This window comes from Aulonocara sp. 'chitande type north' Nkhata Bay, linkage group LG10 (assembly GCF_057382095.1).
Source record: "Aulonocara sp. 'chitande type north' Nkhata Bay isolate Kocher_YH1m ecotype deep benthic linkage group LG10, A_spYH_male_GT1.1, whole genome shotgun sequence".
Lineage (NCBI taxonomy): Eukaryota > Metazoa > Chordata > Actinopteri > Cichliformes > Cichlidae > Aulonocara > Aulonocara sp. 'chitande type north' Nkhata Bay.
In genome coordinates, this window is record NC_141353.1 from 11624273 (window position 1) to 11647518 (window position 23246).

The 23246-nt window shown below is 41.5% G+C and overlaps 1 protein-coding gene across 4 annotated transcripts in view; it reads right to left on the bottom strand.

The window, feature by feature from the left end:
• Positions 1 to 4637: 4637 nt before the first annotated feature.
• sgcd (sarcoglycan, delta (dystrophin-associated glycoprotein)) overlaps positions 4638 to 23246 on the bottom strand; it is a 425600-nt gene continuing 406991 nt past the window's right edge. For all 4 annotated transcript variants that reach the window (XM_086308254.1, XM_086308253.1, XM_086308252.1 and 1 more), the window contains 2 exons: positions 15662 to 15785; positions 4638 to 7189 (listed from right to left, as the gene is read on the bottom strand). In XM_086308254.1, coding sequence (XP_086164380.1) covers positions 7004 to 7189; positions 15662 to 15785 — 310 coding nt within the window. In that variant the 3' untranslated portion in view covers positions 4638 to 7003. The remainder of the gene's footprint in view (positions 7190 to 15661; positions 15786 to 23246) is intronic.

A 23246-nucleotide genomic window follows, 5' to 3' on the forward strand; every position in this document is an offset into this window, starting at 1 on the left:
GCTCACCTGCTCCCCAATGTCTCCCACCCACTAACAGGTGCTATGATGAAGAGATAAATGATGTATTCACTTCCCCTATCAGTGCTCATTATGTCACGCCTGATCCGTGCGTATATATTAATGCAGATTTAGAACAAGGGCATAAACTCATCGTCAGCCTTGTAACATATAAATAAAAGTACATTATCTTGAAATGTGTGCGTAACCTTCTCCGTGCTCCATTCACCTTTTTGTTTGCAGTGCAGATGAAAAGTAACTGAGTCCAGCGATCCTCAGCCTGAGGGAGCAGAGGACATCCTGTTTCCCTTTGAAATGTTTTTTACTCAATAACTGTCAGATTCACATGAAAGTCCGATTTTTCTCAAACTGCCTGAAGCCAAGTGTATAGAAACCTTAAAAAAACCTCCTATATTTACACTTTTCTATTGTTAACTTACTGCTCCATGACATTGTGTTTTTTGGGAGACACATGCATTTGAGATAAACTTTGTTTTAAAAGAGAGATGAACTAACCATCAGCACGAATCCTGCGGGGAATCAGCTTTTGTTGTTGAACTAAAGTTTAATTACACATTTTGTTGGGATTTTTAACATTTCTGAAACCATGCGTCATAAAATGAAAAAGGAGGCCTCAGTCACACTCAGACAGTCTCTCGTGGAAACTTCACCAAACAGTTGGGTGGTTGTTGGCAGTTAGCGGCTGTCGCTAGCAGAAATAGGTTAAAAGAGGGTGATGCATCAAATGCATGCTTGTGATTGCTTTGGTTGCTAGCAGATTGCTGCGGTTGCATTAGCTTGCATGAAAGATGGCAACTTGTCTGCAAGTACAAGCCTACTATTTTTGCAGGACTCACTGACTGGACACAGGTGCCAACAACCTCCAGTTACCGGTTGAAAAATACTCTTTCCCCTGGCAGCCGGTGGTTGCAGCTGCCAACACGCAGCAGTCTACAGCCCGGCTCAGGGCTTGTGTGATCGGAGCTTGCAGAAAAAGGCACGTCATTAACTGTATCTGTAATTCCAGTGTAAAAACTGGGGATATTTCCCATAAAATCAATGGACAGTTAGCTACTGGTACACTGGCAAAAGTTAATGCTCATTCTTATCAAGACTATTATTAAAAATTATACTGAAATATGAACATGTGTTGCTAGTGAAGGAAATTAGCCAGGACTTTGCCTTTGTTTCAGGATTTGTAATTCAGCTTGTGGAGTTGCTTGCGTGTCAGGGAGGATCCAATGACCACTGCACTGATTTAAACAACGCCTTTTTATTTTGGCATCTTTGAAAACTACTCCATGAACGGCAGTTTCAGATTCAAAATGAAGAAAAATATAAATACTCAGGATGGATGTTAACCTCAGTGCGTAGCCAGAGACAGAAGTACAGAGCGCTCAGCATAAACACAGGGCTGGAAGAACTGCTTCCAGAGCAACACCGCCCGGTCAATCACAGAGATCGATCAGCAACAGCCCGCTGGATGAGATGAGCGATGGCTAATGAGTAATTATTTACTTTCTTAAGTCCTTTTACTGTGAGTTAACAACACCAGCTGCTGTTCCTTTCTTTTTCTTTTTGGGTATGCCCGATCAAAACACTTCTCCTCAGCCCTGTGCCACATCCCGGTCTCTGCTTTCTGTTTCTTTGTACTTCTCTGAGCGTCGTTCAGTACGTTCTGTGGAGCAGAAGAACCAAAACAAAACAAAAGCTCACTCGTAGTTGCACAGATTTACACACGGCACACTTTGAGAGAATGCAAAGACCTCGGGCCCAACAGAACGACAACAACAACGGCAACAAAACCAAATGAAAGGCAGGTCTGTGTGTGAGTGGAACATCTGAGCTCAGCAGGAGAGACGGGCGTAGGAAGGAGAAGGCAGAAAAACAAAACCAGCTTGTTCTCCACAGGCGAACATTGTATACATTTCTGTACATGCTAACTCAGTGGACATCCTCTAACACTGTTATTTTTTTTGCCCCTTTTGGTATAAAAACACATACTGATGTACAATATAAAAAGATTTTCCTTTTTGTAAAAGAGCAGTGTTTCTCTTCTGTCAGTGTGAATCATCTAATGCTGCAGCGACAAGGTTACATTATTTACATATACAACCGTATAAAAAAGAAGAATTCCTCCTGTGTACATGTAGTCAAAAAACAAATACATCAGTTAGGTTCAGTTTTAGTGGTGAAATATTTGTGAAGGTCCTTTAATATACAGCGACCGAGAAGCTGGAGACAGCAGGAAGGTTGGTACACCCGACTCTGGAAAAGGATGTGACACACGCAACAACTGAGACATGAATAAAATAAATGCTGCGCACTACTGTGACTGCGTTTAATAGGAAATGTCGAGTTCCTTTTCGGTGCATCGATGAAAGATCTTCACAACTTTGCACTTCCAGTTATTGCATCTTAAAATGTGCTTTAAGATGTAAAATGCCTCAATTTCTGCCACATTTACACATCACAGGTGAGCGATGTTTTCATACCACCGGCTGGCTGCCCGACCCAAACGGAAACAGAAACCGAGGGGGAACTCAACGCATCGTCAGTGAATGCTTTTGCTGATGTATTACTACAGCCTTGCAGATATGGTAATTAGGCAACCTTCCATACTTGCTGCCGCAGATTTAATTCTGCAGCCAGACATCAGCCAGACAATATTGATACTGCACAGTTCTGCAAGACTTGGTGGAAAACACTTTGTTAAATTGAAGATATTCTCGATAGCTTTCGACAATATCTGTGCAGTATCGTAGGATGGTTTTGGGAATTTCCTTCTGATCTCAAAACACTACATTGAACTGACAATGTCAAGACACAAAGACCGAGTGATACACATGAGATGTCCTTTGGTGCCAGCGGCAAAAGTGAGGCTGGTCTAACCCACAGACAGTATAAAAGATTGGCACACCAACTGGATCTGAAAAGCAAAGTCACCCCAGAAATAGGGCTGTGCGATATGACCAAAATCTCATATCCCGATATAAGACATCTATCGTCGATATAAATCACAAAAATGTAACATTTTCTGTAAATTCTGTGAATCTCGGGCAGCTCGACTTGCGTGAAGTGTTTCCAGCTGCGCGTCATGTACCTGGAGTCGAGTGTTTTAACCGATGCATGAAACGATACATTTTTAGACATAGGTTGAAACGGCCGCCGTTTTCTTTGTGAGTATTTATTACACGGCGTGCTGCGGGGAAAAGCCTGTTCTAACGTTTGAGTCTAAGGTTTATTTTTTAGCTCCTGGCGGCTCTTTTTTACTTCTCATCCGTAAATACTCTGCATCTTTCACATGATTCAGTTTATTTTGAAAAGTCTCAACAGGATCTTGAGCTTTATTGTGAAAGGTTTATGTGGAACATAAACAAGCGGACACGCGATGGTTTTACCGTCGTTGTTGCTAACCACAACGCATAAAAACAGGCGCTTGTCCGTCCGTAGTGTGGTTATATTAAATATAAGAGAAAGAGAGAACTTTAAGAAATTAATAATAACTACAGTGACCATCAAAACCATGAAAAAATATCGCCGTAAACAGTTTATTTTGCGACACCACGAAACAAACGATAGCGTAAAATGAAATGATGTTTTTATATCGTCATCCGATATATATCGTTATATCGAACAGCCCTACCCAGAAATGCCTGAAACCTGCATTGCTTTTAATGGCCACCAGGGGGCGATACTTCTAGAACAACAAGATGGTGAAAACAATCAAATTAAAGCTTCACAGGCTTCACTAACCACTGGGCAGTCATGAAGGTTCAATTTTGATGCCAACCATAAAAATTAAAAATAAATTTAGATTCTGGTGAGATCATCGCCTCCAAGATCGTCCTCTGAAAATCCGCATGAGCATTTGGATGGATGACATTTGATGACCTCTCCTGCAGCTTTAAAGATGAGTTTTGACAACCATTAGAATAGATCCAAGCTACTCTTTCCAAGGGTAGCTGCTAAACCAAACACCCCCTTGTGTATTTCTCTTGGACGCCAGCACTTGTGACAAAATGGCAGTACGTGACTGGATATTTTTGAGCTAGTGGTTCAAGATAAGCAGTGGAAATCAAAGACACTGGCAAATTAAACTCCAAAGGATCACGTTACACGTTTTAACCTCAGATTTTGAGCATGTAAAGCAACAAGAACTTAAAGTGATACTTGAAAAAAACAAAGCCGGCACTTCCTTTTGCAGAGTCAGGTGTTGACAGCAGGGGGCGCTACAGTCAAATATGGAACAAAGGTCTTTGCATTCGCACACAGGGAAAGATTTGTGATGAAACACAACTGAAATCAGAGATCATAATACTCACTGATGCCAAAGAAAGTCTGGGTGATGTGCTTTTTCTTGCCACAAGTGCATCGACGTAAGGCACAGGCACAGTTCCCCTCTTTCAACAGAGTGGCTCACTTTAGGTTTTTTTGTGTATTTTTATTTTTTTAAATCTTTTTTTGTCCTTTTTAAAAAAATGTCCCAGTGCAAGAAACAAGTAGGGTGACCACCGGCGAGGTTCGAGCAGCTCACGTTGGATGTTTGTGTTTTTATATGCGAGGTTTGGAAATATCAAAGCTGTTGCTGTTTTTCGTCATTTTCTTCAGTGTTAGGACGACAGGAGGGAAGCCGATGCTCTCTTTTCAGGGGTCAGAATTTATGCAGGCAACAACAACAGTTGGCATACAATCAATACATGAGATTAAATAAAATATCCACAGAATTCAAAGTTAACACAGTTTGCTTTAAATGTTTAAAGATTTCGAACAGATCAATGCTTCAGCCTCTGGTGCCTTGTTCATGTCATATCACGAGGAATACAAGAGTTAAGATTAAAAGATTAGGCCGACAAAGTGAGTCTAGACTGGAGATCTGAACCAGAGACCTTCTAACACAATCTAAAACTGCAACTCTCCAACGTTAATGGGGCACGTTCAAGTGATCGTCCGGAGTGAAATGGGACCCTGTGGGAGAGAACAGGAATAAAAAGATCAGAATTCCAACTTTAGAGAACAAAAGTTGGAATTTTGATCATTTTTCTTCTGACAGTTTTAAATTTGCTTTACCTTATAACACAAAGCGCTTTTAGGTGACTCTTATTGTGGTTTGGTGCTATATAAATAAAAGCCACCCCCAACCACCACACCCATGTGGAAAACATGAACGTTCCTGATGTGGTTTCATTATGCTTTGAATGTTAAGGGAATGATTTCCGTGAGAAAAACGTAACCACGGGATCAGCGTGCTATGGCTTTACCGTTCAGGATCACCTCATACAAGCATGAGGCCACCACACTAACATGTTCTTCCACTTGAAACATCGCTCTTTGACATATTTTAGGATGTCCAGATGCACAATTATTTTAACTGTTTAGCTCCATTCCCTTCAACTGAAATTTGATAATAATTCCTCTTTTTTGGCTCGCTTAGATTGACTCTGATTTTTACACAGACACTGACGGAGACTAGTGTAACTACACTGGCAGTTGATGGTTGCTGGACTGCAGGTGACCATATTGTGCCGTACTTTCTAGACTCGCTGATCTGATGGTAAAGTTAACTACATTGAAGAGAAAGTAACTTCAGGGTCCCGAGAAAAACTCAGAATTCTGAGATAATAAACGGGATGTGAAGGAATCCCTTCACATCCCGTTGAAGGACAAAATTTTAGATATTTAATAAAAATTCTGCAAATTCAAAGAATATGAAAAGATTTGCTTTAGAAGAAAACAAACTGAGCACTTTGCAGAACATGCAGTTTGTTTCTTTGAAGCCAAATATTTTTTGGAAACGAACAGAAGCCCAGCTGAGTAAAGGCAATATGATATGAACATGGCTTCACAGTCTGATAAGCATAGCAACTTGCACACGGTCTTACTGTCACAATTTAGCATCAACATATCCCCACAAAATCAAACAAACTCATAAAGGAACTGTGACAGAGGCACGCTGTAAATGCTGTTTGCTTAAAATTGAACTTAAAAAGTTTTGAAAGTCTTTGCGTTCGTTTTATGTCCCGATCGAACTCTAGGAACATTCGCCATCAGTAGTTCTCAAACTTTCTTTCAAAGGCTGAAAAATGTTAGGATCCCACAGTTGTTGGATGCATATACGTGTATTTGTTTTATATCAAACATCAAAAATACAGAGAGGATCCAAGTGGAATCTTTGTGAAACAAAGGTCTTTCCAGGCTGTCCTTCCCTTCAAAAATCATTTCTCTAAATTAGCGCCCACCCTCTAGTTTGAGAACCACTGGTGTGAAGTTTAAAACCTCAACTGAAGCAAGCTACAGGGAAGGAAAGAGAAGATGGAGGCAGAGGAAAAAAGGAGGTGATCACCCTAGTGATTCTCGTACTGAAATGCTCTTGACAGAGAAAGGGAACACGTCAGCATCTCTTTCAGTAACTCTCTGGAGATCCTCCTTTTAGTTTCTACCAGGAGGCTTCTACAAGCAAACAATGTGTGTGTGTGTACCATGTTGACGTGTTAAAATATGTGTGGTGTGATTACAGATCTCTGCGTATGACTGTTAGGATCACACAGATATATTACAAATACTGGCCTTTTGCTAAATAGAGTCAGTTTATTCCCAATGTGACGGAGACCTCAGCTGTATTAAAAAACTTTTTCTTTGTTTCTTTTTGTTCTTGTAATGATCTCTATGTGTGAAGAGCTTAGCGGAGACTTTTAGGTTCTCATGATGATCGACTTCAACTCAGGAAATTAAGGGAAAGAAAAAGGTTGCATTAAACTGGAACATGTCAGGAGCTTAAAACATATCATTTGGGCCTAAACATCAGTCTGTGATTGTAAAGTGTTTCCATCACTGTGTCTGTGTAAGTACAGTATCTATGATTGTTTGTCCATCAGCTCTGGCAGTCTTTGTATTTCTGTACGTGTTATCTGTGAATCAGTCCTAAAGGCAGGCGATATGTGTACATCTGTCTGTTTAGCCCGTCTCTCTTTCAGGATGCGTTTATTTATTTTTGTACGTATGAGTCCTAGAGGCAGACGTTGTTGCTGATCTGGCAGGTGGATCCGGTGCCAGCCTGGGACAGGAAGAGCCTCCCGTTGGGGCAAACGCAAACCTCGTAGACAGTCTGCCTGGTCCCAGAGGACGAGGAGCTGGTGGAGGCCTTCCCCTCCGGCAGCTGCAACAGCCGAATCCTCTGAGCATCCAGCGAGATCTGCCGTAGAGGGAGAAGAGCAAACTGGTGAGATTAGGGAAAGTAAAGAAGAGAAATGAAATGGGTAGAGATGTAGAAACAAAGCATGAAAAGCAGATGGTTGAAAAGTCTGGAAAAGACTGCTGCAAAAATTAGCTTTCTTGCATCCACATGTTGAGGTACATAGTGCTGAAATTTGAAATTATAGGTTGGTGAGGTGGCAGAGTTCAGCTCAGCACAGTCCCCATCACAGCGAAAAGGTTCTGGATTTTGGATTTTGGACTGTTGAAGCCCAGAGAGAAATCATGCAGGCACACGGAGAACATGCAGAAACGTGCATGTCAGAATAACCAGTTACTCTAAATCGGTCAGCTGTGATAGTCGGCAGCAGGCTCTGTATGTTAGACCTGCGATAGATGTCACAGCTGGTATAGATTCAACACCCCCCCCCAAACTACCTTCAGTTAGATTAGTAGTTAAGAAGAAAGATGGATTTATGGACACATCGGTGCAAAGACCCATCTGAGTTAGCTAACCCAGTTAGCTGAATTAGCTTTGTTTTTGTGTTTGTGAAAGATATCACAACTGTTTTTATGAATGTAAAGCATAATAAATAAAAAGCAAGGTGACTAAATGCTGCCCTGGTAAATTAAGGTATTAATATTTTATTAAGACACAATGCAGTTAACTGTTGGTTCTGAGATGTCACACAGTCACCCACCACTCGTTGAAGCTAGCTGTGACTGAAAGTTGTAAAACAGCAATGGGAATGCTAGCCTTGCTAACCAGGACTGTTCTGTAGAGCTAAATAAAGACTGGCTGTATCGTGGTTGTGTCGGGAAACTCCAAGCGTACGTACATACTCGTGAGCAAAGAAGGCTACTTCTGCTAGCACAGCTAATGTTAGCTGCATTAAGTAAACATGCTATTCGTGGGGAGAAATTGTCCATTTCATTATTCTCAGACTATTTTCTGAGTGTTTTCTTACTCAATGACTCAATATTCTGATTTCTTCCTCCCGCTTAATCAAATATTAATCAGTTGCCAGGAGCATCCACACTAAACAGAGATAAGAGTCTTAGTTGTCTCAGAGAGACGTCGGCGGGGGTGGAGGTTCAGCTGCCTTTCTGCTTTGCACTTAATTTGGCTGACTTTTTATTTTCATCTCCTGATTGTTAGACGTAGGCACTACAGACTGTGTTTGCTTTTGAGAAACAGGTTTTTGGGGTTAAAACGGGTCACAGCAGTAACCCTGCTCGTTGGTAAATGATGACTCAGGAGTGACAGACTAACCTGATGCGTCAGTGCAGTGACACCTTATTCAATTTAGATTCAATTCACTTTTATTTACACAGTGCCAAATCCCACAGTTATCACCTCAAGGTGCTTTATATTGTAAGGTAAAGACTCTACAATGACACAGAGAAAACCCCAACAACCAAACAACCCCTCTGAGTAAGCACTTGGTGACAGTGGGAAGGAAAAACTCCTTTTTAACAGGAAGAAACAGAACCTGGCTCAGGGAAACACGGACCTCTGCTGTGTCTTGTTGTGGGTTAGAGAAGGAAGAATTCTGACACTAATTTCCACCCCAGAGTTCCTGGGATGTAATTCCTGCTTGTTTTCTTAATTTTCATTTTCATGTCAATGATACTTGGCATTTTCACTGCTTTAGTTGCTGGTTTTCATTTTAACCTGAATAATCTTCTACATATTTTATGGACTCAACTCATCAGTCATAGTTTATCATCTTTACTGTCTGAAACAGAAACTGTCTCCCGTTTCAAGGGAGAAAGAAACCAGATAATTCATCCTATAAATTAAAAAGTTGCACTGATGCAAACTCATTTACATAATTTGCATAATGTTATGAACAGAATCAACTTGCTGAGATTTTCTGACTTGTATGATTGAGGATGGATGAGTGAAAAATAGGTGTAAATCTTATACATATACGTTGTTGGTATATACCAACAACAAGAACCTTTGTGATCATCTGACCTGCAGACACGCAGAACTGTTTTCTAAACCTCTTAAACTCTGTTTCCAGCTTTTCTCAGCTTTGACAAATTTACTTTTACTCTTCATCTTTATCTTTTCTCCTCCTTCAGGGATTAAAACTGATGACATTTTGGTAAAAGGCATGCCTCTGCAGTATCCTGTAGGACAACACCGCCTCAATCTAGAGAGATTTCTGCACAGATGATGCCAGGCAGGCGCAATCTCAGTGACTTTTATCATAAATATGACTCTACTGTGCAGCGATGCTGTTAACTTCAAATCCAACACATGACCTTTACAATTCATTCCACTCATGTCCACTGAAAGGGCTGGAAAACACTGGGAAATGTGGGAGGAAAAATCTCAAGTCAGAAAAACTGGATAGTTGTTGCAGTTGAGTATCCAGGTCACTTAACATTCTATGCAACCAACGAAGGGGAGAGCGAAGGTGTCAGGAGTTTCAGACACTATTTATGTGAGTCAGAAGTCCTGAGAAGGAAAATAAAAGCCAAGGAGAACGAGTGAATGATTTACTTTGAGGGCAGCTAAGAGTGACAAGAGAAGAAGAGCGATTCAGTTTAGCTGAGGACTGGCTGAGTTCAGGAGAGAAGAGAAAGACTTCTTGGTGACCAAATGTAGTTGTGATTAACATGCTAAACATAGCAAATACAGTACAGTGTTGTAGTCTTATACCACCCATCATTTCTTTCTATTTTGCTAGGAAAATTGGAAATAGGTGCAGAGATTTATTAAAACCTGCAAAGATACATCGAAATACACCATATAAGGCAAAACACAGCATTTGTAAAGTATTTGGACTGACCACCTTAATTCCTCAGCACAGCCTGAGCTCTTTGGGGAAGCCTTCTGAAATTTAGTCCTCAGGAATAGTTCTCCAGTCTTCTAGAAGCGCATTGAAAGCTTTTCTTTGGATATTGGCTGCCTTTTGCTCTGTTCTGTCAAGATGATCTTGGACATCTGTCAGATTTTCATACCTCATCCTTTTCTCCCTGTTTCCCATCCTTAAGATTGGCTTCTTGGTCTATTCTAAAGGAAGCCACTTCCATTTGATGATGCTTTGAAAAAAATTGTAGATTGCTCAACTGAAGGACCAGATACATCCTGTGTCAGGGCCTTTAAGGAAATCACTTTCAGATTCTCCTTGTCTGCTGTAAATAGTTTTTAGACTTCTTCTGATCTCCACTTGTCCAGTTTCCTCAAATTTTTAAGGACACACTACATATCTCGGCATTGTGTGCGGTGTTTGTGACTAATAGCTCCTTGGGAATTACATTGTTGTTGCAAAAATATCAGCTAAAGAAATGGGAAAAATGTGTTTAGCAACAGACTGCTAGTAAAAAGTTCTTGAAGATATTGAAGAATTCAACAAACATCAGCAGACAACAAAAGAAAATTCCTCAGAAAATGGTCAGGTACAAGGACTTGACTGAAGGAAATGACTGAAAAAGCAGCAAATGGTAAAAGAAAACATTTGAAAGACCTTCAGAAACCCTGGAGAACTACTGAACAAGAGCATTAAAAACTGTCTGACTCCTTGGCCATTAGGTCCATCTATGAAGTTTGAAATTTGGAAAACTAAAAACTGTGCACTTATTAGGAAACCACACTGTGCTTTGGACCAATCAAACCTGAAGGTAAAACTAGAAGTTGTTTAACTGGTTGCCTGATCATATTTCTCCTCAGCACTTAGACTTCACTGTAAACTAAATTGCCCTCTACAGCAGGTGTTTTGTTTGAGGAGGCCCCAAATCCAGATGAACAGAGTTTTATTTTGGGATATTTTCAAGTATTTTGTTGGCAGAGAGCCCCAAACAGGGTAAATAAAAAGCAAAAAAGCCCTCTACAAGTTTACAGTCGGCTCATTCAAAAGTTATTCCTCTCGTCTCCTGAGCAATAAAAGGAGAGCAAAACCTAAGAAAAGTTGTTCTGCAAGCCGCTCCATAAACACATTAACCCATAACTCATTTTACTCCCCTCATTGATTGGAACAAACCATCTCTCTCGGTCTGCACAGCCACAAACCACCGCTGCATGAATCCCCTCCTCCCCCCATCCTCCCGGGGCTCGTATGAGGCTGGTGTTGCACCGGCTGTGGACAGGAGGAGCTCTCCAGCCATAAAAAGGTAAAGGAGCCATTACGGTGCACCTCGGGGAGGCATCGCCATCAAATGACCTGGAACACTTTTAAAGCAGAGTCTCAGCTGACTTCCTCAGACAGCTGCTGTTGAATAAATCTTTCACCACGAGGGGCAGACGGTGTGAGACACTCCAGAACCTGTGTGTAAATGTGTGTGTGGGCGGCGGGATAAATTCGTGTGTCTGTGTGCTTGTGATGGGCAACAGTACAAACAGGTTGGGCAGGTAAAGGTGAGGTCAAGGTATCAGTTCGGTTTTATTTCATGTCTCCAGAGGTTTTCTGTTGCTTCCTGCAGCTTGGAGAGAAAAGACTCCCGTAGGAATACAAATGTTCTCTGCATGAGCTATATTATCACTTACCCTTTTTCCCCGATGCTGACTTCTGTGGCTTTTTTAGCCCTCAACACACCGCATATTACTTCCATTTAGCAGGGTGGAACGACCACCCTGCTAAATGGTGATAGGTACCTGCTGTTAGGAGGAAGACATCACCTAATGGCTAAGCTAATATTTCTTTAATGGTTGTTATCAGTCCTGTATAATGCATACATCTGCAGTTTTTATTATCTTTGTCTGATGTGCATATTTGTGAAGATATGATGGTAAATCCATCCAAGTGAGCCACGCACTATATGAGCAAAAACATCGGGCCACATCTACACTAGCTTTTCCAAAAGCCGTGCCCCTACTGCAGCTTGCACTCTTCTGTGAAGAATTTCTACAAGATTTTGAAGCATGCCTGTGGGAATTTTTGTCAGTTTATCCAGAAAAGCTTTTGTGAGGTCAGACAATGGATGTTGTATGTGGAGCCCAGGCTTGCCATTTCCATTGTAGTTCATCCCAAAGGTGGTTGATGGGTTTGAAGTCAGGGCTCTACACGTTTTTCCACACCAAAATCATCCAGCCATGCTTTTACGGACCTTGCTGTGGCATCCTATTACAGTACCATGCACGAATTCATTGAGCGCTTTACAACAAGACATTCTTTGGGAAATGTTTGCAAAGGCAGACTGCATGGCTAGGCGCTCGATTTTTTACACCCATGTCAATGGAACTGGGAAGTGAAAAAATATGTGGCCTAATACTTTTGTCCACGTATCTCAAAAGAGAGAACCCTGGTTCCACAAATGAACACTTTTAGGATGGGCTAAGACCGACATTTACTCACGTGTGATGTGTAATAAATTACTTTTTGGAGCAACGACACCAACACTTAACAAACACCCACATTTGTTGAGTTTATAGATTCGACAAGGTAACGTTTCTTTTTGTAAATGTATGTACAGTTATGGTTTCAGACTCTTGTGCATCCGAACTTAGCTTCTAGTTTGTTTCTCTGTATTCTGTCAGAGAGAAAACAGCTTCCGAGGGTCTCGTGATGAAAATGTTTAAATGCATCTCCGCGGGCTTCACAACAGTTTGTGCTTGCATGTGATGACTTTCTTGTGTAACTGCCAGTGTCTTCCTTGCCCGTCTCAGACAGACTGCGTGGCCTTTCTTGCTAACTGGTGCGGGCTGTGATGTAAATCTGCACTGGTCTGTCTCACCTTGGTGGATAACCAACAGAGAGTCAATTAAGGTTGAACTATGACAGCACCGGTGTTCAGCTCACACTTGATGCAGCGTCCTTGTAATTAAACATGCCAGCAGCTACACATGTGAAGTGCAGCCTGTCCAGATGGCTGTAACAAGGACGCCTTAAGTCACTGCGCATGTGCGCTCGGGAATTACGGGTCGTTCTTTGCGTGCTTTAAAAAAATGCTTCGAGAAGAGTGTGCACGACTCTATTTCATTATCTGCCTGTGTGGTCTGTGGGTGTCTAATAGCCAAAACCTTTCTGTAATTGCAGTGGCGGCGCCTGAGGAGAGAGGGGGAGCGTGAATGTGTGTTAGACAGAGGTTTGACAAATGGACATTTGCAACCCTAATGGAGTGTGAGATCGCGATTCTAATTATATACACTGCCCACCGTTAGTCCAACAGCCTCATTTCTGACCACACATCCATGAAATCTGTGAGATTGCATTTAATTGGACTAAACTGGATTCAAGGGCACCTTCCTGAGACCGCCTCCCGCCCGCCCGCCCTCCCTCCCTGTGTCCATCTCATATCAGCAGTCTGTCTTAATGTACGAAACAGTTTTTGTGGGAAACTTTTAAACACTTTCTTCTTCCTAATCCTCCTCCGCTGATTTTAGCAGATTTGACATGACACGACTGGTGCAACCTAAGGAGGGAAATCCTTTTATCAGCGCAGCCGGCCGTGATGAATGTGAAGACTGATGTGTGTAACGAATCAGGGGATGGTTGGGGGAATTTAGGAGCAGGAAGGAAAGGATGAAAGAAGGAAGGAAGCAGCATGAGTGGATGAACGAATTTGGAAGGTGGGGGGGGTAAACAAGCAAAGTTTACGACAGAAAGAGGGCAGAGAAAGGAGGAAGGAAGGACGGAAAACTGGAAAGATGGATGGAAATGGAAGCTAGCAGCACATAGGAGACACTGTGGGGAAGTAATTAGTAAAAGGAGGATGAGAGAGTATAAAACAGACCACCAATCATCTTATGTTCTCTTTTTTCCACGAGGCTCTTACAGATCCTGGTGCACGGCCAGCATGTGGGAAATTGCCACCAGCCATTATGAGAACGCCGGCCCATGTTGGCGAAGGAAGCCAGCTATTGTTTGGATCGATGTTTGCTAAAAATAAGTTTGGACAGGAGAAAATGCTGAATTGAGATGGATCCCCATCAGCCAGCATGGCCGCAGGACAAGAAAAGTTAATTTGTTAACTTGTTGTCGGTGCGCAGAGCGAGAGCTTTGTGCAAAAACCACTTTTAGAGTAACAGGACTCAAAGACAGGAAGAAGTTTTTACCTCAAACCACTCATTGTGTGCTTGATGGCTAACAGTGCAGGCACAGATTTTTAAAAGAGAGGAAGTTAGATACACAAAGGCAAACAGGCTATGTGAATCTATGTAGCGCTATAATGAATCCTGCACAGGTTGCAGCATTCATACTGTGCAGGCAGAGTCAATGGCAATGTGATGCTAATGCAGTCAGCCCCACCCACGTGCATGTTAATCAGAAAGGGCAACCAATCAGCAGAAAGCTGGCTATAAATGAAAGGAGGTTTTGATCTGAGGAGAGCACATGTATGAATACGTTTACTGTATTATCTTGAATTGTAAATAATGCAAGTCTACCAGCATCTAAGAGGGTAACATGGAACTGAAAGTGAATATAATCGATTTTTTTCTTTCCTCTAGTCCTTAAAAAGAGACGCCGTGTTTCAGATCGACGATGACCTGAAGGCTCGGTATAAGAAAATAAAGAATATTTATTATTCGCTGGGATTTTTTTAGCTAATTGAAACTGTGTTGGAATACATTCATACATACAGTCACTTCTGCTGGCACCATTTTAATGAGGTTAGTATGGGAAGCTTCAAACTAGCCTGCTGGCCCTGTTTGGTGGAGTTCGTTAAAGTCGATTAGAAATGAATGAACAAAACTCCAAATGAGACAAATAACACTCATTAAAAAACTGTCATTTTCATAACGAAGAGAGTGATGAGCAGAAGCAGAGAAATCTTAACAGCGATTAATCAATTATTCTTTTAATCGCTGAAAGCTACTAAAGAAAAAAATACAAATGAATAAAAAGATGAAAATGCTTCTTCTCACAGCAAAGTTCAGGACGAGTTCAGTAAATCTTTCAGCCTCAGGAACAAGTTTGGTGGTACAGCAGCAGATACTTGTGTTTATCTGCCAGATGACAGCGTGGTAAACAGGCTGTGGATGGAGTGTGGGTGTTGTCTTTAAATATCTTTCAGAATTTTATAAAAATAGCAGCCTAGTTTCATTCCTGGGAATCTTGAGAATGGAGGTCAATGCAAATAGATGCAGTTGGTGGTTGAAAAGTTTTTTCTCATCTTTGTGAAGAAAAAACACAAAAATTCCACTTTTAGTGGCTTTTTGGTTTTTAAAAAATGCTGAGATCCTTTCTGATTCAAAGGCACTCTTCAGAAAAATATGTCATATTGTACATTATGTTGCACTTGCACATGTAAGCAAGCAACCAAAAATTGCAGATACTAATTCTGCAGAAATCAAGCTAGAAGTGGGTCCATAAATTGCAACAGATAGTTTAGGTAAAATGTTTAATTGTGGTTTAACAGGGTCTGAACTCTTGACTCTTTGGCTTTCTTGACTCGTCAGACTTATTCTTACCCCGAGACCCTGGTGTGGTGAGATCTCATGCCAAAATGCAGAAAATAACATCCCAGTTGTATTAAACCCAACATAACCCCATAAACCCCTGCTTCGGTGGACACACAGTACCTCTCCGTCTTTGGACTCCAGTCGCAGCTCGCTCCTGCAGATGGCCTGGATGTCTCCGGCCTCAGCCAGGATCTGGATTCCCTTCGGGGCCTCCATCAGCAGAGAGCGGGTGGGAGACTCCAGCCTGGAAACATACAGAGGCAGCAGCTTACAAACGGCAGGTACAACGTTCAGGGTGAGGGGCTGAAGTGAACTCTAACAGGGTAAGGAAGAGCACCGATTCATGTGTGATGGGTGGTGAATAGTTTACATGATACATATGGCACAGGAGCCTTCAAGGTTTACATGGAAACCAAGCACCAAGTTAACAGATGTATCAGAAAATAAAGATTAAATTCAGCAGTTGTATAAGTTCTATTAGTAAATACACCCACAGCCAGTGCTCATCAGTATCAGACTGAAAGTGGAAACGTTTTAAAAACTTGATTCACGTCAAACTAACATATTTATGTAAGGAAATCTGCTCATTAGACTACTGCATTACAGACACTTACAGCATTACTTTTACCAGTAAATATTTGTTTCTATGAATAAACAGTTGTATAGAATTATGTGAAGGCCGTTTTGGGTACGTGGAGCATCTGTTCAGCTAACAGAAAAACCAAATGAATGGATTATCCACTTCTATTTGTGAATGACAGTGGAGGTTCCAGACCTTTGAATCGCTGCTAACATGTCTTCAATCCCTTCAATGATCTTAAATTATACCAACATTTGTTTTATACCTAATTCACCAAGACGTCAACAATTTGTAGTTAGAATAAGCCACAGGTTTCAAGATGTCCAGAAAAGTTACAAATTGGGAAAAAAGTTGAAAGTGGATGTAGAGTACTGTGCTATCTCTATATTTTGCTTCCAAGTGTTGAGTGAGCAACAGTGGTCAAGCCAAATATTGACTTTCAAGCTTGTTAGAATTGTACAAGCTCTGTTTTTGCCTTTTATCCTCTATTTCCATCTGTGTTTGCACACGTTTCATGTTTTTCTAGCTAAATATTTAAAACATGAGGGCTAAATCAAGACTTGTGCGCACAGTACTCTATTACCCATTTTTATGTCTTTGCGGTTCCTCCACAGTGACCTGAACTTACGTGTAATGAAAAAACAAAAACAGTCTGAAGAATTGAAGAAAAACGTGAGAACAGCCACTCTGAAACCAGTGCTGTGAATGGAGCACAAAGTAAGTGGATCTGACACTCGAACACTACGGCCCCTCTCTGCATGCTGTGGCTGTTCAAAATTTCTGCATGAGGATTAAAAAAAAATCAGCCCACTCGGCTTCACATCTTGACAAAACCACTCAGAGGCACAAGCCGATCTCTACAGGAAGCTGCAGAGATGTCAGAACGCCTCACGACAGTCAAACCTAAACAGGAGCGCTCTGTACACTTCCTGTCTTCCTGTCACCACGCTGGTTGTGGATAAAATACGTGATGGTTTTTTTTCCACATGGAAGGTTTTAGCTGATACCACAACGAGAGAATGCGAGGTTTTGTTCTGAATGAAGCGTAGCTAACGAATACGTGGATTCTTTGCAGTCAGCGACTGCCTGAAGTCTACAAATGATGGACATCACCAAATGTTGAGGTTCCTCGCTTGATGTTCTCCGTCAGGCTTTGACTGTAGTCACCCACAGTTGTTCCCTGTTTGTGGGTCTCTCTGCATTCTGTTTGCTATTTAATAATGCAAAACCTGCTCTGCTGGATACGAATCAGATGACAAACGTGACAATCGAAGAATATCCCATTTCTTTGCACTGAGAAACTCGTGGATTGGATCTTTTGACGCAAAAGAATCCAAAACCATGGATCTTTAGCAGTTTGTTTTGGGTCGTTATTTGCTGTCTGATCAGGTTTGCTCTGTTTTCTGAGTCTGAGCAGAGAGAACAGCTCTGTACACATCAGAAGTCATCCTGTTTCTATCAGCAGTTCCACTGGCAGCCACACATACAAACTAAATCCACCGTAACTAACAGGTGATGCAGTATACTGAGAATGTGAGTGTTTCTCTCCTACTTCATATTTTTTCACCTTGGTTTCATCTGTCCAAAGATTTTTTCCAGAACTTTTCTGAAACAGGTTCTTTTACAGGTTTTCTTTGGAAAGTGTCATCTGTCCTTAAAACCAGTGGTTTGTGTTGTAAAGCTTCTGTGTTCATGAGGGCGTCTCATTTATCCATAACAATGATAGGCCCACCTCTTTGAGTGTTCTTAACTTGGTTAAATGTTGTGAATGCGTTTTTGTTGGAAACAACGTTGTTATTGAGTTTAGCTGCCGTCTTTGGTCTTTCAGGCCTTTTGGTGTGGCTGGAGAGTTTATTATAAGCAGCTGCAACAACCACCTTGGGTTGGTTGTTGGGAGGCAACCTGTTTCCAAACAATTGTGATCCAATTCAGGCTGGTAACATATTAAAAAATTCCTTTATCATCTATAAATTATACACAGACTGCAAACACAACCCAGCTAATCTCTAGCAGAGTCAGTCTGTGCCGATGAGCACAACTCAACTGCAACACAGCTCTTGGGAACAGGGTCTCGTTTCAATTGGTAGCATCTAGTTGTGTTGTGGTATTCCTGTATAAATGCATGAATGCAGCGTGCCTATGTATAACTCTTCAGGTAAATTACTATCCTGCAGCAACTAAATTTCCGAATATTGTATACTGAGTATGATTCAGACAGTAACAGAATTGCAAATTTTGCAAAGTTATCATAAACAGATTGCATGTAATTGCCAAACTGACCTCATTCAATTGCAAACCGATGAGAGCGACAGCTGTTGGCTCCGCCTATTTAGGTGAAGGTCAAGGTTCTTTATTTGTCACATGCATAGTTATACAAGTATAACACGCTCCTCGACATGTATGTATATATATATATATATATATATATATACATATATATATATATATATATATTATATATGGAATATATAGGAATTGAAATGTACATTGTGCCTTGGTTTAGTGTCCGGAAGAGTCCTGTCTCAGTCAATTATAGATGATGTGAGAGGGCGGGTGTGTGTGTTTAGGGCACGGATGGCTTGGGGATAGAAGCTCCTCTTGAGTCTCTCTGTCCTTGCCCGGAAGATGCGGAACCTTCTACCAGATTGCAGAAGTTGGAACAGTTTGTTGCCAGGATGGGACGGGTCCTTCAGTATCTGCGCTGCTCTAGTCCGGCATCTCCTGGTGTAGGTGTCCTGAAGCGGGGGGAGAGCAATCCTGCAGCAGCGTTCTGCTGTACGGATCACTCTCTGGAGAGCTTTTTGGTCCTTCACACAGCTGTTCCCAAACCACGATGTCATGTTCTGTGTGAGGATGCTCTCCACAGCGCCTGTATAGAAAATCCTGAGGATCTTTGGAGAGACCCTGAACTTCCTCAGTTGTCGTAGGTGATACAGGCGCTGCCTAGCCTTTTTGGTCTGGACCTGAATGTGGGCAGCCCATGTCAGGTCTGAGGAGATGTGGACACCAAGATACTTGAAGGACTGCACCCTCTCCACTGGAGCTCCATTGATGATAATGGGCTTGTAGTCTCTGTGCTGACCCCTTCTGAAGTCCACCACCAGCTCCTTGGTCTTGCTGACGTTCAGCTGGAGGTGGTTGTCCTGGCACCACGATGCCAGATTCTTCACTTCATCCATGTCGGCCGTCTCATCGTTGTTGGAGATGGCTGGGTGCCATCTCCAACAACTGATGACACAGTGGTGTTGGGTAAACCACTGTGTCATCAGCAAACTTCACAATGGTGTTGGAGCCATGGTGTATTTACTGCTTTATTATCATATGAAGACAGCAGCCGACGGAGTGGTCACAGATCCAAAGGAACCACTTTAGTGCTGCTATCTCCAACCACTGTTTCCCCCGTGTGGCCGTAGCTTTAGCCTCTGTGCACTCAGAGTGTTAATCTGAAGCATGTTTTCACTATTTCCTCAGCTGAGACTCTGTTTCCAAATCTTTTTTCATGCATTTAAAACCCAGATAAACATGATGTGTTGACTGGTTTATTTATTACAGCAGGGATTCTCGTTTATAAAGTAGAAAGGTAAAACAGAAACTACTCGGAGACGGCATTGCTGAAGAGTTTTTTGGCGGTGGTGGTGGAGTAAGAAACAAACTCATAAATCAAAGCTTCTATATGACTTGCAAAGTGTGATTAATCACTGGCTCTGTGCATATTTTTAGTCTACTGTAAATTACCCTCTAAAGTTTCTTTTAACTGTATTTTAAAGCTAAGATTATAACGAACTCCTCCACTCTTTAAATACACAGTCTTGAACTGGAAGTTGTGTATCTGCTTGAACACTCCGCTTTAAGTTTAAAATGCACAAATAATTACAGGAATACTTATGTGAAAGGTGTAGAAACATCGATTGCAGTGAGGAACTATTACCCAGCTCTGCAGTTCAGCTAAGTACTACTAAACATTCACCTGAGCAAAAAACTGCAAAGTAAATTAAAAGTGTGCACACCTGTATTTTCACATTTTTCCTTCCTGTCAAACATGATGAGAAAAGCTAGAAATAAGAAGAAAGTTTAAAAAAAATACACTATAAATTTCTGAAAATCCATATAACAGAACTCTGAAACTGTTTATATGCAATATATAAGAAATCTATATGAGAAAAATCACAACAGGGAGTAAAGTCATGCAAGTTGCATCGGTGAGAGTAACAGAGATTACAGAAGAAGCACAAGAATAAGATGGTAGATGAACCCATGTGTGCTAACAATCTCTAGATGCTGGTGTCATCCCTCGAGTTTGCTCCTGGCATCATTAATGAATAAATTCACCTGGGTGGTGACCTGCGTTCCCCCGAGAACAAAGAACACTGAGGCGCTGTACTACAGTTGCACCAGATGGAAATGTTGAAAGAGGCAAGAAAGAAAACCAGCAGCAAAGTTCACTTTAGTTTCAGAGTTCGGCGTCGGGTTATCTGGGAGGAAAGAAATTCCAGGATTTTCTTCGTTTCATGACCAAAGTAGCTTAAAGCTCTTCAAATGACAGGACGTCAGTTCAGAGGAGTTTAATATGGAGACAAAGATAAATTTACAGTACTGACTTTTTTATATGCGTACGATTGTGTTATTATTCTAAAGTCCTTCTAGAACAGGTTATTCATTCTTGCATTAAAAATAGAAAATCCTGCTTGTGCTGATGCCACATATACCTGTTTAAAAAGAAAAGAATAAAGCTTTGTTTTCAGTCACACTTTGATAGTTTGTTGCAGTCTACTTGGTAAACGGACTGACTCTTATGTAGCGCTTTCCACACTACCTGAGCACCAGAGCACTTTATACAACATACCTCACTCCCATACATACAAACACTTTTTTCTATGCTTAAGTGCTTGTTGTCTAACATCCACACAGACTCACACTCCAAAGGACGCATTGGAGAGCAAGTCCGAGGATATTTGGCAAACGGGGCTCAAACCACCAGATTACCTGCTCTACCCCATGAGCTACAGTAACTCAGCCAAGGAAAAGCAAAAATGGACACTAGCACTGGACAGTTGTTGATTGGCATTTTTTTCGGGAAGCAAGGACATGAAGACCAGTCTCAATTCCTTCTGTGGCATTCAGTGGTGAATTTATCACAAACAACATGGATCCATCCTGCCTTGTAGTTTCAGGTCAGGGTGGTGGAGTAATGATGTGGGGAGATATTTTTTGGATCCCACCAGCTGAGCCTCTTCAAACACCACAGCGTACCTGAGTATTGTTGGTGACCACGTCTACGTCTTTATAACTCTGTATCACAAAGCTTGGCTATCTAAAACTGGCCTCCAGAGTCACCGGAACTCAATCACATCTCTGATGTGGTGGAATGGCAGAGCTACATCGTTGATGTGCAGCTGACAAATCTGCAGCACGTGTTGGTAGTGATGCTATCATGTCAATACTGACCAAAATCTCTGAGTAATGTTTCTAGCATCGCGTTGCATTTCATAAAGACTTAAAGAAACAAGAAGGGGGTCCAACCTGGAAGTAGCAAGGTGTACGTAATGAAGTTGGTGAGAATATTGGTAATTATTTCCTATTATAATGTCCCTGACATTACCCTTGGTAATAAAGTAGTTTGATTAAACTAAGAAGCCATGCTGACATGTTGTTTTTTCATTTAAAATCCCAGCAGTTACTGTATTTGTAACACCAGTGAGCTCGAACTAAAGAAACCTCTGTTCCAGGCAAATGAGCGAATTACCAAATTGAAACTTCAGCTTCCTTTGCTTTATCCCTTGATCTCTGCCACAAGGGTTAATCCCCACTGCATATTAATTACTGCACATTGAACAGAGGCTGGTAATTAATTAAATACATAGTCGTTAATAACATAATGTCATTGTGGCTGATTGACTTGACCGCGTGCTTAGTCTTTATGATAAGCGCTCTTATAAAGATGTGCTCTGTATAGATGGTGTGAATCAGTCCTTCGGTTAACTTCCTTTCTCTGCTACTGAACATTTCTGACGAATCCCTCATTACTGTATATCAGCCCCGTGCTCATTTCTATAGGTTTTGCCTGCCGTGATCGATTTGTATTCTCAGCGAGCTGTGTCACTGGAGGGCAAATAAAAACAGATTAGAGACAACACAATTTAAAACTGTTGTATCTGGACATTAAGAGAGCATGGACTAGACTTTAATCTTACACTTTGCAAAACAAGGGAGTAAAAATTGATCCCATAGAGGTGGTTCGGAGAATACTGAAATGCCTCTTCAAGCCAAAGAAAAAAGCCCTGAATGCCGATGACTGAGAACATCCAGCTCCTCATTACTCTTCGGACTTTTCTCATCGCCTCTCAAATTCAGGGTTTGAGTGCAAGTTTGATGACGGAGTATCACGATGAGTGTTTTCAAACTAAGTAACCCACTTTTTTGGAACCTGACCAACTGTATTTCAGCTCCTTGTCAACTCTGGTAGCACTCAGAACATAAAAGTCACGTCAGTTGGTGGATGTGGCTAAAAAACCGGAGACGCTGTAGCAACTCATTCAGAAGAGAGTCCCACCCTAAAGCATAGCGTGCTTGATCATCTGTTTGACTCTAACGGGGAACATAAATTACAGCATAGCCATTGTATTGCATTCAGTAGGATTTCAAACTAGTGATTAAGGATATAAACTTATCAGCCATGCGTATAATACAGTTATGTATCAAGAGAGCTCACTCCTGTTTTCTCATGGACTTCTAGGTCAAAACGCTATCAGTTGATGACGATGTATTACTCGCATCACTTTGCTTAGAAGTCGGAGGAGCCCCTGCTCCAAAATCAACACCTTCAGGCTTGATAGATATTAGAAGGCGTTTAGCTTTCCTGTTGACAGCTTAAGTGTTTTATTCAATTCAATCTTATTTATACAGCACCAAATCACAACAATAGCCGCCTCAAGGTGCTTTATATTGTAATGTAGACCCTTACATACAGAGAAAAACCCAATAATCATATGACCCCTATGAGCAGCACTTTGGCGACAGTGGGAAGGAAAAACTCCCTTTTAACAGGAAGAAACCTCCAACCAGGCTCAGGGAGGGGCGGGGCTATCTGCTGCAACCGGTTGGGGTGAGAGAAGGAAGACAGGATAA